The sequence below is a fragment of the Sabethes cyaneus genome, chromosome 3 (assembly GCF_943734655.1).
Source record: "Sabethes cyaneus chromosome 3, idSabCyanKW18_F2, whole genome shotgun sequence".
NCBI lineage: Eukaryota > Metazoa > Arthropoda > Insecta > Diptera > Culicidae > Sabethes > Sabethes cyaneus.
In genome coordinates, this window is record NC_071355.1 from 176,775,821 (window position 1) to 176,791,811 (window position 15,991).

General features: G+C 45.2%; 1 protein-coding gene across 1 annotated transcript in view; it reads left to right on the forward strand.

Moving 5' to 3' along the window:
• Nucleotides 1-15,687, forward strand: part of LOC128743390 (zinc finger protein chinmo) — a 65,809-nt gene extending 50,122 nt beyond the window's left edge. Inside the window, exons 2-6 of the mRNA XM_053839954.1 lie at nucleotides 3,142-3,362; nucleotides 3,429-3,922; nucleotides 14,971-15,115; nucleotides 15,188-15,392; nucleotides 15,467-15,687. Coding sequence (XP_053695929.1) covers nucleotides 3,142-3,362; nucleotides 3,429-3,922; nucleotides 14,971-15,115; nucleotides 15,188-15,392; nucleotides 15,467-15,687 — 1,286 coding nt within the window. The remainder of the gene's footprint in view (nucleotides 1-3,141; nucleotides 3,363-3,428; nucleotides 3,923-14,970; nucleotides 15,116-15,187; nucleotides 15,393-15,466) is intronic.
• Nucleotides 15,688-15,991: the final 304 nt, after the last annotated feature.

Consider the following 15,991-nt stretch of genomic DNA (forward strand, 5'->3'; position numbering starts at 1 on the left):
TTTTTACAGTTTTGAAAGAATCACATATATTTTCTCTAATTTGAGATTCTATAGTTAGAAAAGAAAAAGAATTTTAGAAAAAAGGTATATAATCAATTTTATTTGAATGCAAGATAATCTAGTAGTCTGTTTTACCCTATTTTACGCGACGTTTTTGTACCACAGGCAAAATGCCAATTCGATACTTTTACCAGAGATTTACGAGAAGGCATGCTTGTTGGGAAGATTGAAAAAGTCAGAAGATCGACGACGATCCAAATTTTCGCGAAAATGTCGTGTAAGGGAATGTTTTGCGTTGTTTTACCCTGCAACTACTACTGAAATCTGAGAATGTCTTAATAGGAAAAGGAGCAAATGTGAAAGTTTCGTCCAAATTTGGTGTGTTTGTTCCTAGTCGAAATATTTTAGACCCATATTTTGTTATTGAACGCTTAGGGTGCCTCTTTTTGAGTTGGGGTTGCTTCAAAAATCATCATGTTTGCCATTAAAGATTTCTTCAAAGTTTCAAAGTTTTTGTAGTTTGGAATGCTTTGAGCTACAGTCGAATATATTTTCTGAAAAGTTGATTGAAATATCTCTTCTTTGGGACCAAAATCATTACAATCGATTCAGTGGTTCAAAAAATATGAAGCTTTGAATGAAATAAAATCGAAAAGCATGACGATTTTTGAAGCCACTCTAACTCACAAAGAGGCACCCTAAGCGTTCAATAAAAAAAATATGGATCTAAAATTTTTCGACTAGGAACAAATACACCAAATTTGAACGAAATCGAAGCACTTTCACATTTGGTCCTTTTCCTATCAATATATTCTCAGATTTCTGTAAAAGTTGTAGGGTAAAACAAAGCAAAACATTCCTTTACATGACATTTTTGTGAAAAACTTGATTGTCGCTCGACCTTCTGACTTTTTCAACCTTCCTAACAAGCATGCCTTCTCGAAAATAGTGATGTTCGTTAATCGTTCGATTAATTCAACTAATCGAATAACACATGGAATATTCGAATAATTTTTAATCGAACACTGCCAGCACGAGTAGTTGCATTAATCGAATAGTTCAATGAGTACGAATAATGCTCGTTAATCGCTCATAATCGTTCGATTCGAATATTTTTAATCGAACACTACTGACACGAATAGTTGAATTAATCGATTAGTGCAGACAACGCTCACCGATTAATCGGTAATTGAATAATTGAAAATTTCGGACGTCACTCGAAAATCTTTGGTAAAAGTATCGAATTGGCGTTTTACCTGTAGTACAGAAACCTTGAGTAAAATGGGGCAAAACACACTTGTAGATTATGTTGCATTGAAATAAAATTGATCATATACCTTTTTCAGAGCATTCTTCTTCTTTTCTAACCACAGAATCTCAAATTAGAGAGAGTTTGTAGATGATTTTTTTAAAACTATTGGAAAATACGGGTGAATGGGACAAAATGAGCTATATCCCGTCATTTTCGCACGTTGAGACCATTCTCAATCGATTTCTTGTGATTTTTTACATAAGAAAAGTCACTTTTTACACCTTAAAAACAGCGGCAACAAAAAGTTCCGTTTTTTCAGTCGATTCTGCTCACTGTGCAATGGTACGCACGCTGACACACAAAGAGAAGTGTCATTTAAGCATGCTTACTCCAAGAATCTCTTACTATTCTTCCAACATTTTTCCTGCAATTAACCTATTTTTTCGTGCACGCAAGAATGCGCATCGCGCAATAAATATTTTCCGGTGTCCGGTTCTGGCCCTCATCAATTACGTTAATCGCAAAGATGCCACAGCTCACAGCTCACAGCTCCCAGCTCGCAGCTTCAGCAGTACAAAAAAAAAACCCACAGCTTGATCTTTTTCTGTTGTTTGTTTATTTGCTTCAATCCAGCACTGACCAGCAGAATGCATAAGCGGGTACTGTTGAGGTTGCATCACATTTTTAACGTGAGAAATAAAATACACGCATAAACCATAGCGGATTGGAGGAATTTGCTGGCATATTCCGGCCATAAATTCCGAGCGTCTGCAATCGTTCAGTTCGCACTCCAGTCAGTAGTGGAATGCTGCATTTCATGGACTGGTTGAGAGAACTCATTGGATTTTTTACGGATTCAAAACTATTTTTAGTATTAGTCAAATAAATAAATAAATAAAAAAAAACTATTTTTACCATAAAACATAGAATAACCTTTTTGTAGAAACTGCCATTTTTAAACAAACACCTGTTTGCCTACCTTTTGGCGAACATTTCCGCCCGTCCAGACTCCCTTTTTGCGGCCGTTATCGTGTGGGTGCATAAATCATAATACAAACAAACCGTTGAATAGAAAATAACAAGATTAGATTTCGGGTAGCCGCCGATGGAGGCGCCAGAAAGTTAAAACATACACGTTCCCGTATGCCATTATCGTTGCATCATCGTCATCATCATGCATAAACCAGGCGGGTGCAATTTGGAACCCTGTATTAACCGCCTCATCCCAGCCGTATGCCCAACAACCATTCGGCCCATGATGGGTTGCTGGCGATAAGGTGACAGCCTGCATGGGACAGCTGAAATGGACGAGCTTCCTGGAAGCGGCACCCCAAAACAGCGCAGACGTAATATGTGTGTACTCCAGCAACGTTTTGATTTTCGTACTCACCACATATCGCCCCAAACACAATCGTAACATTAGTCAGCGCATTCGATGCGCAACTCAATGCGCGCATTTTTCAAGGTCTCAGCAAACAAATTTTTTGGAAGCTTGTGGTAGCTATAGCATACGTTGATGCATGGCAGATATAGGCATAGGGGTATCGCAGCAAAAAACTGGGTCGGAAATGAACTGCATGATTTTGGGCGGCATGTGGTTTGTTTGCTGATTCAGTGACGATCGATGCATGCTGATAAACGATGAGCATGCTTTCGTTTATTATTTCGTTTGCGGGTTTATTTTAGAACATGTTAGAATTAGGTCACTGGTAGTAAACGGCCAGTCGATGTTGCGATGCTGATTCAGGGTATTTGTGTGTTTATAAATGATATCTTAGCGCAACGGAAAAACGAAAAAAAATTGTTGGAGTGATTCACCCTTTTGATTAATTGTTTTATGTATGTTTGTGGCAGTTGTATTTTATCATCTCTTATTTCCATTTTTGCAGGAACCATCTTCAACGCTCACAAGGTCATCCTGGCGGCTTGTTCAAAAAACTTTGCCGATCTGTTCGAGCGGGCTCCAGTCGGTACGGGACAGATATGCGTCATGCTGGAGGCCACCTCGGCAGACAACATGCACGCCTTGCTCGAGTTTATGTACAAAGGCGAAGTGCACGTGTCACAGAAGGCGCTGGAAAGCTTTCTGAAAGCCGCTGAGAATTTGCAGGTCAGTACAAACTTATGCCCCAACGGTCAGTTTTGTTCGCTACTAACAGTTTTGCTTCACCCACAGGTCAAAGGTCTCACGACAGAGCACGGCAAGTTTGCCAGCGCGAACGCAGCCCAACCCCAAACGCCCAACAACCTGCCATCACCCGCTTCACGCCGACAGCAGCGAAACTCTCTGTCGGCTTCTCTTGAATCCATTAACCGGGTCGTTAAAAATGAACCCCTATCCGGGAGTGGTGCAGGAGGGGGAGGCTGTGCAGGCGGCGGCGGTGGAGGCGGTGGGAGTACGACACCGAATTTTTCCTCCTATCTGCAACCGTCCTATCTGCCGCAGCCGTACGAAAGTTCCAGAAAACGTTCGATCCGCAGCCCGTTCTACGAGCACCAGGAAGCCACTGCCAGAGGAAGCGTACTGCGGGACGGCAAAACTAGCATCCCGGGTAACGACAGTCCGGTGAGCGGCAGCAAGAACTATCGACCTTCGAGCAGCGGATCATCGGCAGCGGCGACGGAAGCGGACACGGTACACACGGATCGGGACTCGCCGCAACAATCCAAGTGAGTGTTGGTTGGTTGATTGCTAGCTTTACGATTGGTTTCCCAGTCAGTTGCAGCTGAACAGTTGTACAGTTCTGTTTTCTGAAATTAATGTTGTTTAATAATTCCGTCGAAAATTATGTAAATTTCTCTGGAGCGTGACCATCAATACTATTTAGACATGTTAGATCAAGTTTCCCACTCATTTAGCTTCGAGGTACGATGCTTAGCTGACAAGCCAGTCGTCGCATGCTCGAATTTCGACTGGGCAGTGCTGCTTTAGAAAGCCAGTAGGATCGTTGCACTAGCCCCTTTATTGTCCTGTACTCAAATAACCGGCTGCGAAGTCTGTCGGTAAAGAAGGGTCAAGTTCTTAAGGACGTTAATACCCGTGGCGTTGTTTTTAATTTGAGTTAAATTTACGACAACTGTTCTCCATCGTATAACCACAGACAAACAGACATAACTCTTGGAAGAAAAATCAACAAAAATTATCGTACCTCACATTTAGCCTGAACACTAGCACCATCTTTGATCGACATTCCCAAATATTAAATAGCAACAGGAGTATCTCGCGAACTAGCAAGTATTTTTTATGGGGCATTCCCCTTCTTTCGTCAAAAAGCGCCACTTTGACCAAAACGGAGACATTCCCCACTAAGCCCAAATTTGAAATGACAGTTTAGTCGGTACGAAGAATGGAAAACGAGTGTAATGTCTGTGGTATAACGGTGAATGCATCTGTACATTGTTCTCAAGCTTCCTCACTGTGTTTCGTCCTGTGTTGAATTGAAAATTCACACAGCGTATCAAACTATGGTCACCAAAGATATGCGAAGTTTAGGAAAAAATTTATGGCAAAAATTTTCGCATTGCTATCATGTTGTTCCTAGATATTCCCGAATCAAATTATAGTTACTGGGGCTGGTACTAGTACAAGGGTTTTCGTGTTTTTCCTACGATTTTTGAACCAATGCGGTTTTTTCTTCTTCTTCAGCAGCATAGAGCCGGGGTGGCTCGTGCTGTTTCAAGCACTCGTCTCCATTCAACTCGGTCTTGGGCCACTCGTCGCCAATTTCCTAGTCGTCTCAGAAGTCGCAAATCGCTTTCGACCTGGTCGAGCCATCGTGCACGTTGGGCCCCCCTGTTCCTGGTGCCGGTGGGGTTGTTGAAGAGGACCGTTTTCGTCGCACTGTCGTCCGGCATCCTTACGACGTGTCCGGCCCACCGTAGCCTGCTAACTTTCGCTAGATGTACGATGGGAGTCTCCCCAAGCAGTGCCTGTAGCTCGTGATTCATACGCCTCCGCCACTCTCCGCTTTCAGTTTGTACTCCGCCAAATATCGTCCGCAGCACTTTCCGCTCAAACACGGCAAGGGCGCGTATGTCCTCCGTAAGCAGCGTCACGGCTTCAAGTCCATAAAGAACTACCGGTCTAATAATGGTTTTGTACATTGTTAGCTTCGTGCGGCGGCGTATGCTTCCTGATCGTAGCGTTTTACGAAGGGCAAAGTAGGCCCGATTTCCCGCTTGGATGCGCCGCTGGATCTCCTTACTAGTGTTGTTGTCCGCGGTCACCAGCGATCCCAAATACACGAACTCTTCTACCACTTCTAGTTCGTCGCCGTCAACGGTTACCGTCCGTGGGAGGCGCGCATTTGTTTCCTTTGAGCCTCTTCCTTTCATGTATTTGGTCTTCGACGCATTTATTTTTAGCCCAATTCTCCTAGACTCCGCTTTCAGTCTGGCGTAGATTGCCTCCGCCGTCGCAAAGTTCCTGGCTATGATATCGAAGTCATCTGCAAAGCCTAGAAGTTGGCTACTCTTGGTAAAAATCGTGCCTCTCGTTTCAATGCCCGCTCGTCGGATCACCCCCTCAAGAGCGATGTTGAACAGCATGCAGGATAGACCGTCACCTTGTCTCAACCCTCGTCGCGTCTCGAAGGGACTCGAGAGTGTCCCAGAGATGCGTACGAAACACATCACTCGATCCAATGTAGCTCTGATCAGTCGCGTCAGTTTGTCCGGAAAACCGTATTCGTGCATTATCTGCCATAGCTTGTCTCGATCGACTGTATCGTATGCTGCTTTGAAATCGATAAAGATGTGATGCGTGGGCACGTTGTACTCCCGACATTTCTGCAAGATCTGTCGGATAGTAAACATTTGGTCCGTAGTTGCGCGAGCCCCCATGAAACCCGCCTGATAATTCCCTACGAAACCTTGTGCTATCGGTGACAGCCGGCGTAACAGGATCTGGGAGAGTACCTTGTAGGCGGCGTTTACCAACGTAATACCACGATAGTTGCAGCAGTCTAGCCGATCACCCTTTTTGTAGATGGGACAAACCACTCCTTCCATCCATTCCTCCGGTAGCTTTTCCTCCTCCCAAATCCTCGAAATAACCCAGTGTAGAGCCTTTGCTAGCGTTTCCCCGCCATGTTTATAAAGCTCTGCCGGTAGGCGGTCCTTCCCAGCGGCTTTATTGGTCTTCAGCAACTTGATTTCTCGTTTGACTTCTTGGAGATCAGGTGCTAGGACATCACTATCTTCCATGGGCGCTCCTAGGTTAATTTCCGTTCCGCCTCCTTCTGCGACTTCGCCATTGAGGTGTTCATCGAAGAACTGCTTCCACCTGTCGACCACCTCGCGCTCGTTTGTAATTAGATTCCCTCCCTCGTCCCTACACATGTCAGGTTTCGGTGTGTAGCCCTTCCGAGTTTGGTTCACCTTCTCATAAAACTTGGGCGTGTCATTAGCTCGGAATAGTTGTTCTAATTCTTCACGATCTCTGTCCTCCTTTTGGCGCTTTTTTCTCCTCAGGATCGTGGTCAACTGGTTCCTAGCTCGTCGGTACTTGGCCAGGTTCTCTCTAGTGGCAATACTTAGATAATTTTTCCAAGCGTTTTTTTTCTCCTCCACCGCTTGTTGGCATTCCCCATCAAACCAATCATTTTGTGTACTCCGAGGCTCAATACCTAGTGCCGCGGTAGCGGCCTCTCCGATGGCCGAGCGTATTCTGCCCCAACCGTCTTCGAGGTTTGAAGCACCTAACTCCTCGGAAGAAGGCAGTGCCTCATTCAGTACTCGCGCGTAGTTCTCGGCAGCTTGTGGGTTATCTAGCTGCCTGATGTTCAGCCGAGGAGGGCGGCTTTGACGTGTCCGGTATACAGTGGACAGCTTTGAGCGCACATGTACTGCTACTAGGTAATGGTCAGAATCAATATCCGCACCCCGACGGGAGCGTACGTTCGTGATGTTAGAGAAGAACCGGCCCTCTATGAGAACGTGGTCAATTTGGTTCATTGTACGTTGGTCAGGTGATCTCCAGGTGGCTTTGTGGATATCCTTGCGCGGGAAAAAGGTACTTCGGATCACCAGGCCTCGGGAAGCTGCGAAGTTTATACATCGTTGGCCGTTATCGTTTGTGTCGGTGTGCAGGCTATGGGGTCCTACCACCGGTCTATACATTTCTTCCCTACCGACCTGGGCGTTCATATCCCCGATGACGATCTTGATGTCCCGTGACGAGCAGCTGTCGTACGTAGCCTCCAGCCTCGCGTAGAACGCTTCTTTCTCATCGTCGGGTCTACCTTCGTGCGGGCAGTGCACGTTAATGATGCTATAATTGAAGAAACGGCCCTTTATCCTCAATACACACATTCTCTCGTTGATCGCCTTCCAATCTATCACGCGATCCTGCATTCCGCCCAGCACTACAAAGCCCGTTCCCAGTTCGTTGGTAGCGCCACCGCTCTGGTAAAACTGGGCCTTTCCGCCACGTATCTTCCATACCTTCTCTCCTTTGCGACAGATTTCCTGCAGAGCTACGATGCCGAGTTTGCGGGGTTCCAGCTGTTCAATCAGCACCCGCTCGCAACCTGCGAAATTTAGCGATCTGCAGTTCCAAGTCCCGAGTCTCCATTCGTCGTCCTTATTTCGTCGCCTAGGTCGATGCCGAATATTCCGCTCCGAATATGCTTGAATGTTGTTAGTTTGTGTTGTTTAGGTGTGTAGCCGTACTGGGGCAACACAACCGAGTCTCGTGATGGGGCTGCCATCTTATAGTGCCGAGACTCACTACCTCCTTCCCGGTTAGTATACGACCTTAGTTTCCACCGGGGTTGGTTACCCGATCTCCGCTAAGGTTGCTCGTATTCCGGCTGGTACCACGAGGAGGTCGGGATCGGAGTTGCTAGATAAGAGGCTAACGACCACTATGGGGTCTATATTCCGCATTATCTAGCCGTTTACCAACAATGCGGTTTTTTGCGACAAGTTATTGATTGACTTCTTGCTGCTAGCAGCAGAGCCGGGGTGGCCGGGCGTATCAAGAATTTCTCTCGACTGTACTTGGCCCTGGGTTCACCTACTTTACTTTACTTTAATTTCATGGCAAAAGGCTGTTATAGACCATACGCCAAACGATTTATGGTACTCCAGTACTGTCTGTACTGGGCTGCCGTTCTTCAATCCCCTCGAATACTCGCAGAACGTGCTGCTTCCTATTTAAAAGTCCCAAAGGCTACTTCCACTGTTTTACGGTTGATTCCGATGATATCTACGCCATCCGCAAAACCAAGTAGCATGTGAGATTTCATAATAATTGTTCCGTGTCTTTCCACGTTTGCTCTTCGTATTGCACCTTCCAAGACAATTGGAAATAGCAGGTTATAGAGTGCATTCTCTTGCTTCAGTCCATCTGACTGCCTTACCTGCTATCCTGACGCATGATTTTGACCCATCGCACGAACTTGTTTGACAAGTTTCGCCGGAAAACCATGTTCTGGCATTATCTGCCACAGTTCATTTCGTTTGACTGAATCTTACACCGCTTTAAAGTCCACAAATAGCTGATGTGTCTGCAAGTTGTACTCCCGGAACTTGTCTAGCAACCGACGCAGGGTAAAGAACTGATTCATCGCGGAGCGATCCTTACGAAAATCAGCTTGGTATTTGCCGACGACGGACTCCGCTAACGGTCTTAGTCTACAGAACAGCATACGGGAGAGCACCTTACAGGCCTCCATAGTTTTTTACAGTTGTGTCGATGCCCTTTTTCAAAGATAAGGATGAGACAAATGAGGCCCTTCAACCACTCCGGCATTTGTTTTTCCTCCTTGATCCTGACAATGATCCGGTGGATTGCTTCGTACAATCGCTCACTCCCTGATTTTAGAGGTTCAGCCGTGATACTGTTCTTCCCAGTAGCCTTACTATTTTTCAGCTCACTAATTGACTTCTTAATCTCTTCCTGTGTTAGTTCCCTCCACAGCTTGTCCATCGCTTGCAATCGTTCTCCATTCAACAGCGTCCGGAAGTGCTCCTTCCACCTGGCTACTACCGCCGTTTTGTCATTAAGCAGGTTACAAGCACTGTTATTGCACGTCATACACATCATAGGCATGGCAAGAATCTGCATGTTATGCAGAAACTCTGTATGTCCGTGTTTTTTAGACGGTCAGTTCTTTTTCCCGCAGCTCTAGTCTCTCTATATCTTTCTACGTTCTGACGTGTAGTCGCAGTGAGTATGCGACTCCTGCTCTGTTTCTTCTCATCCTTTATTTTCTGGCATTCAGCATCAAACCGCAGCAGTTACACTATCTTCCGCGCATCATGTCTACCGTCTCTCTTGCAGTTGCTTCAATGGCACCATGGATGCTTCTCCACAGCCCACTTATATGTTCTTTCCATTCTGTCTGCTGTTCTGCGATTCGTTGATCTCTACCGTCAACCGCTGGATGTTGAAACGCAGCACTCTCTCAGTGCGAGCCCTCGTCGCATTCGACATTCTTGCGCGATTCTTACACACAGCGAGACAGTGGGATGTGTCGATATAAGGCTCCCGAAAAAACCGTACATCGATGACAACCGAAATATATCGTCCGTCGATCAGAACATGATCAATATGAGAGCTAGAGTTTCCATTTTGATGCTTCCAAGTGTATTTCCGAATATTCAGACGTGGAAATTAGGTGCTGGGCACACTCGATAGGGCCCTCTCGAGCTTGTCTTGTTCTTAGCATCATCGGGTTTATCATTTGTCGGTGCATGAAAGTCGATTAGGCTGTGGTTGAAGAATTTTACCTTAATTATCAACACGCATATACGGTCATCTAGAGACCTTCAACGGATGCCCTTTCTCCGCAATTTGGCCGCTTACTTACTTAGTTCGACTTACGTCTTATGACCAGGCCTGCGTAGCATAATTCCTTCATATAATTCGGTCCATGGCAGCTCCATGGCGGTCCATCACTAGATCTCGCTCAACCTAGTCTTGCCTCCTCGCTTGCTGTGCCCCTCGTCGTTTTGTTCCTAACGGATTCGATGCGAAACCCATTTCTGCAAGATAGTTGTCCGGCATTCTAGCAGCATGTCCTATAATGTCCCAAAGTATCCGTCTGGCTTTAACCACTTTATGAATATTGGGTTCGCCGTAGAGATGCGCGAGTTCGTGGTTCATTCTTAGCCTCCATACACCATTCTCTTGGACGCCGCCAAATATGGTTTTTAGCACCCGCCGTTCGAAAACTTCGAGTGCTCCTAGGTCCTCTGCGAGCAGTGTCCACGTTTCGTGGCCGTAGATGACAACCGGTGTAATTAGCGTTTTATGCAGTGTGTACCTTGTACGGATGCTCAGATTGTTCGACCGCAGGTGTTTGTGGTGTCCATAATAAGCACGACCTCCGCTAATAATGCGCCTTTTAATCTCACGGCTGGTATTGGTGTCCTCTGTTGCCAGTGAGCAGAAGGCAGGAAAGACCATTTCCTTGTCGAACTCCCCTGCGAGATTCGACTGCGGCTTTGAAATCGATGAACAGGTGATGCGTGGCGTCTCGGAATTCGTGGCATCTGCCGCATGGTGAAGATGTAGTCCATTATAGACCGGCCCTCCATGAAGCCGGCCTGATAACTTCCCACGAATCTATTGCCTATTGACGATAGTCGATAGAAGATGACATTCAGGTCTTTCTTGTAGATAGGGCAAATAACCGCGTCTTTCCACTCCTCCGGTAGTTGTTCCATATTCTAAATCTTGACAATCAATTGATGCAAACAGCCGGCCAACTTTTCCGGCCCATTTTAGTAAGTTCCACTCCAATGCTATTCTTTCCAGCTGCTTTGTTGTTCTTTAGCCGCTTGATGGCCTCTTTATCGATGAGCATTTCTCCACTGCTTGTTACACCTATGAGATCACTACATCCAATAGCATGGTCTTCCGCCTGCACGGCATTGAGGTGTTCATTGTAGTGCTGCTTCTACCTTTCGGTCATCGCACGGTCGTCAGTCAAGATACCTCCATCTTTAGCTCTGCATATTTCGGCCCGCGGCACAAAGCCTTTGCGAGATTTGTTTAGCCTTTGATAGAATTTAGGTGTCGTGGAACCGAGATCTTCATACTCCATCTCCTTCTGGTGGCGCTTGTTCTCCTGGAAGAGTCGAGTTTGCTGTCACCGCTTCTGTTTATATCGCTCCACATTCTGACTGGTGGCTCTACGCAGCAGCCTTACAGGAATTTGGCCGCTGAACTTCTTGAATAGCAGCGATCTTCACCGTGAGTTGATGTATGCGAGAGCTTCGGTATACCGGGGCAGCAATACCTACATCCCGCTAAAGGGTGTAACCGTTCGTTGACTAACCTTTAAGAAATTTCTACTTTAAACTTGGTGGCTTATGCGCCACTCCCGGTAACCCGAGAGACCACCAGTCGTGTTAGGTTTGCCCGACTAATGTTTAGCATGAGATGTTTCTCAGGGGTCGGCTAGAACGGTACAGGGGTTACGCAACTGAAAATATATACCAAGAGAACCGCTTCACACCGCCGTGCGATAGAACCGCTAAAAACAGGTATGCTACTAGATCCAAACCCGCGAACGTTACGACCCGGAACGAAGCTGAAATACCAAAGTGAAGGCAACGAAAGGAAGAGTGAGTGATCCCTAGAATGGACTCTGCTCAAACGTACGAATGAAAAACGTAAAATATCTTGAACTTTGTATTCAGTAACCGTATAACGTTCGGGCTGGACAATTGTTTGTAGGTTTTCTAGCACTGAGTTTATGGCCATAAACGTATCACATACCTGCGCAGGGTTTTTGACGATGCTCGACGATGGCTAGCGTTGTCCTGGTCGACGGCGAAGATGGCGACGTCACGGTCGATGGCGGTTGACTCGTCGCCGGGATGTTCGTGTGTGTATTGGCCGAAACTAAAGGTGCGGAGGGTGGTTCGGCTGGACGGAAGGCTTCCGATTTTACTACTCACGAGAGCGACGCAATGACTAGGGTCATGCGTACCCGGGGTTTATCCTTGGCAGGGACCAACATGCCCGGAAGACCCCACGTACTACGTTTCCGTGATAGATCTCCCGAAACGGAATAAAACCCCTACCTCAGACTCGACAAAAGGCACGCAATTGACGACGTGTCCTGATTGTCGGCTCTCAGACTTCGGCCACGGAGTGTAACGATAAAAAGGCCGGTAAAACACGCGCGGCAATTGACGACCGCCGTGTACACTTTCGCAACGCAAACTTAACGAAAAACACCACACGCCCCCGTTTAACTGCCACGAAGGCGGGCCTTAACTGCACACACGAACGGAACGGAAAGTGGACCGTAGCACTCCAGAATCCAGCAAAAAAGAATTCCGCACAAAAAGTGCATGGAGCGCTACTGTCCCATGCGAACGGAAATACACAAAAAGTCTAACAAGAATTCAAAATTTACCTTTGTACGATTAATATCCCGGTACACTTGAACAGAGTTCACTTTTAAGGCTTTTCCAGCAATCCAAGGAATAACTCTACAGTAAAATAAATCCTTTAATTAAACTCACTCACAATTAGCTTAACTACTTTGGTACCTTGGTTTAATTATTTAAAAAAACACAATAACCCTTTGGTTATTTTAAACTTGAATAGCACAATATTCGTTTAAACAGCTCAATAGCACTTTTGAGAACTTCTGTTCACCAGCCGATATGTAAGCGAAATGGACGAGTAGCTTGCATATTTTAATAAAGAAACCTCGGTTCTTTTATTTAAATTTTGGCGGTTTCTAGACAGCATGGCTGCGCCCACTAAACGGATAAACTGATTTAAGTATGGCGAAATGAGTACCTTATTTTCTCTTGCACACCTTTAGCAGCATAATACTAAAGTGACATCTAGTGGTCGTTACCGATTTATGTTTTATCGAGCTTTACTTTCATGATACGAAATATTTCACGCATGCAATTAGAATAAATCATCGCACGTGCCTTATACAGTACTAGCGTTGCCTATATTCCGGCGTTACCCGAAATATTACGTTCGCGAAACTTTTCACATATGAGCAAACCTTTTAGTTGAGCTGAGCAAACATTAAAAATCTGATGCAAATAAAATTTATTATCTAAATTTCGGCGTAAAATCCACAACATGTTACAAGGGGTCTGTTAAATTAGGTAGAGCGTGCGAGATATAGCGTTTTATATTTTGCCGCTAGCTTTGAGACAGACGCTGTTTGAGCCGTCCATCGTCTGGGGAATAGGCCCTTAGGCTCGCACCTCTTAGCTTAGCTGCTCCAGTATGAAGCATTTCCAGGTATGGCCATCGATCGTCATGGTTTGACTTAGATCTACGAGAAGGCGCTAGGCAGAGGCTTGAAAGAGCCGTAGCTATATTTGATGCTCCTACCAAGTAACTCTCATCGTTTCATAACCTCCGGACTACTTGAAGATCACAAATATTTCGGCCAAAACTTCATGTTTTCGGTAAGCCATCCATAGGTCTGATTTGACGTGTGACATGGCGTTCCATACTATTTTAGGACAACTTATAGATCCTCAGTGAAGGTAGCCTGCACCCAGGCAAGCCAAGTCCTTCAAAATGCCGATTTACACATCAGTGTCAGTGAAAACAGGTCATGACACCAACCAGATGTTTGGTTTGGACTTCACTTTCTCCGGAAAGTCCTCAAATTTCTTCGTTGAAATCAGGGCTATGGTGTGCTTGTCAAACTCCATATATTCGATGCGTTACTAACATGCACCAAAAATTTGGCTCTTAGGGTTACCATTTTTTCCAAATTAGAGTGACCAAGAAATTTTTGCAATATTTTTATAAATTTTTTACTTTCAATTAAGGCGTTTTTTTAATTGGTTAGAAATTGAAATAACAGCGAAGAAAAAATTTGACTTATACATATAAAACTAAATCGCTTGTGAAACTTTAAGCTCGTTTTAATTAATTACAATAAAAATTCATTACGACAATTATCAATGACCTTCAAACAAAACAAGTTTGGTTAGCTTATTACGAATAGACTGAATGCTTTTTACTATTGAGTATTTGTGTTTTTATGAAGAACGAACGGCCTGTGCGGCTGCTGGAGATAGCATCCACGCTGAACAGCTTTTCGTCGAAGTTCAACAAGGAAAGTAATTTCTTCGAATGAGTCACTCGTAGTTCCTTCACCTGCCCCGTAGTCAAGTACCGTTTCACTCTAGCTGTGGAAGATGAGTGAAAGTCTTCTGTGATCATTCTTCACATGAATTTTTCAGATATTTTGACTTCCTTAGCAAGTTTCCTTATGAAACGTACCGGGTTGCGAGCAATCTTTGCATTTGCACGAACCTATTCGATCATGGGCCCTATTCTCAGAGTTATTAATATTAGGTGTACATGCAAACCGCGGATCTCCACTTCCCTTTGCCTAGGACCATCCTGTAGGTACGTTTTGATGTGATAAACTAGTGCCAAATGACATTCTACCAGCTTGGCAGTCTTTTTCGGTGTCTTCTGGGCAAATTTGCAATAAAATAATTTCGATGTTCTGATGCAGCACTTCAAAGTAAACGTAAACAAATCTACTGTCAACAGAAATGAGTCATTAGTTATACAAATTACCCTATTAAAGTTTAAGCATTTTCGCACTTTTTCTCGTCGTATATTAGTGACCAATCGCAAAATATACTATTTACCTAGTGAAACAAACTTCTTGTTGATCGCAGCAGTTCCATTAGACACTAAGTTACGAGATTAATAAGCGCACTTATCAATTTTCCTTCTGTTCTGCTCGTTGCAGTCGCTACGAAAACCACAGCCCCAGCACGACACATCACGGCAACGGAAATGGACCGGTATCTTCGAACACATTGGAAAGGGACGACCGAAGTGAACGGGCGTTATCGGAGGACAAGCTGAAAGGTGACATCAGGGAAGGAAATGAGGTACGTACAGTGAGACTTCGTGGTTCAAGTTTGGTTAAAACTCGATTCTGCATTTTTTCCGTTCACCTTCAGGCTGGTGCCGAGGACCTACGAGTGAAAATGGAAATGCGACCGATCCAATCTCCTTTGACTTCATCTGCTCCGCCTACACCAACGACGCCCGTGGGATTCATCAACGTGAAAGGTGGGCTACCCGGTGGACTGGACGGAACGATGCCTTCGGTGGACGTGTTGACGATGTTGAGTGCTCAAAGGGCCGGAGTAGCAGCTGCCGATGGTTAGTGTTTTTGTTTTGTGTTTTGCTAAACTTGAAAACTGACGTTGGTTGTTCTTCCCGCTCAACTATTGCAGGCTCTCTTCCGCCCGGTAAGAAGCTACAGTGCCATCTCTGTGATCGCCAGTACGGCTACGAGACGAATCTGCGTGCACACATCCGCCAGCGACATCAAGGTATTCGCGTGCCATGCCCGTTCTGCAGTCGAACATTTACCCGGAACAATACGGTCCGGCGGCACGTCGCCCGAGAACATAAACAGCAGGAACAGTACATGCAGAATCAACTGCATAGCTAAGATGTTGCCGTTTGCCAACAACGACCGAACGTATGAACGTATATATTTGGAGCTTCTGCCAGCAGACCATCGGCTTTAGAACATGCGCGCAAGTAGAAGTTTAACAAGTGATAGGAAAGAAAAACGCTGAAATCCGAAATTTACTTCGCAAACAAACTCCTAACTAACTAACTACCAACTAGCAAACTGTAATAGGCAGGAAATGTGAAACACGAAATTGGCACTGCTGCAATCGATACAACAAACTTCCAAGAACGGGGAGTAAAGAGAATCCCCACATTTTGAGATGTATTTTTCGCTGTCA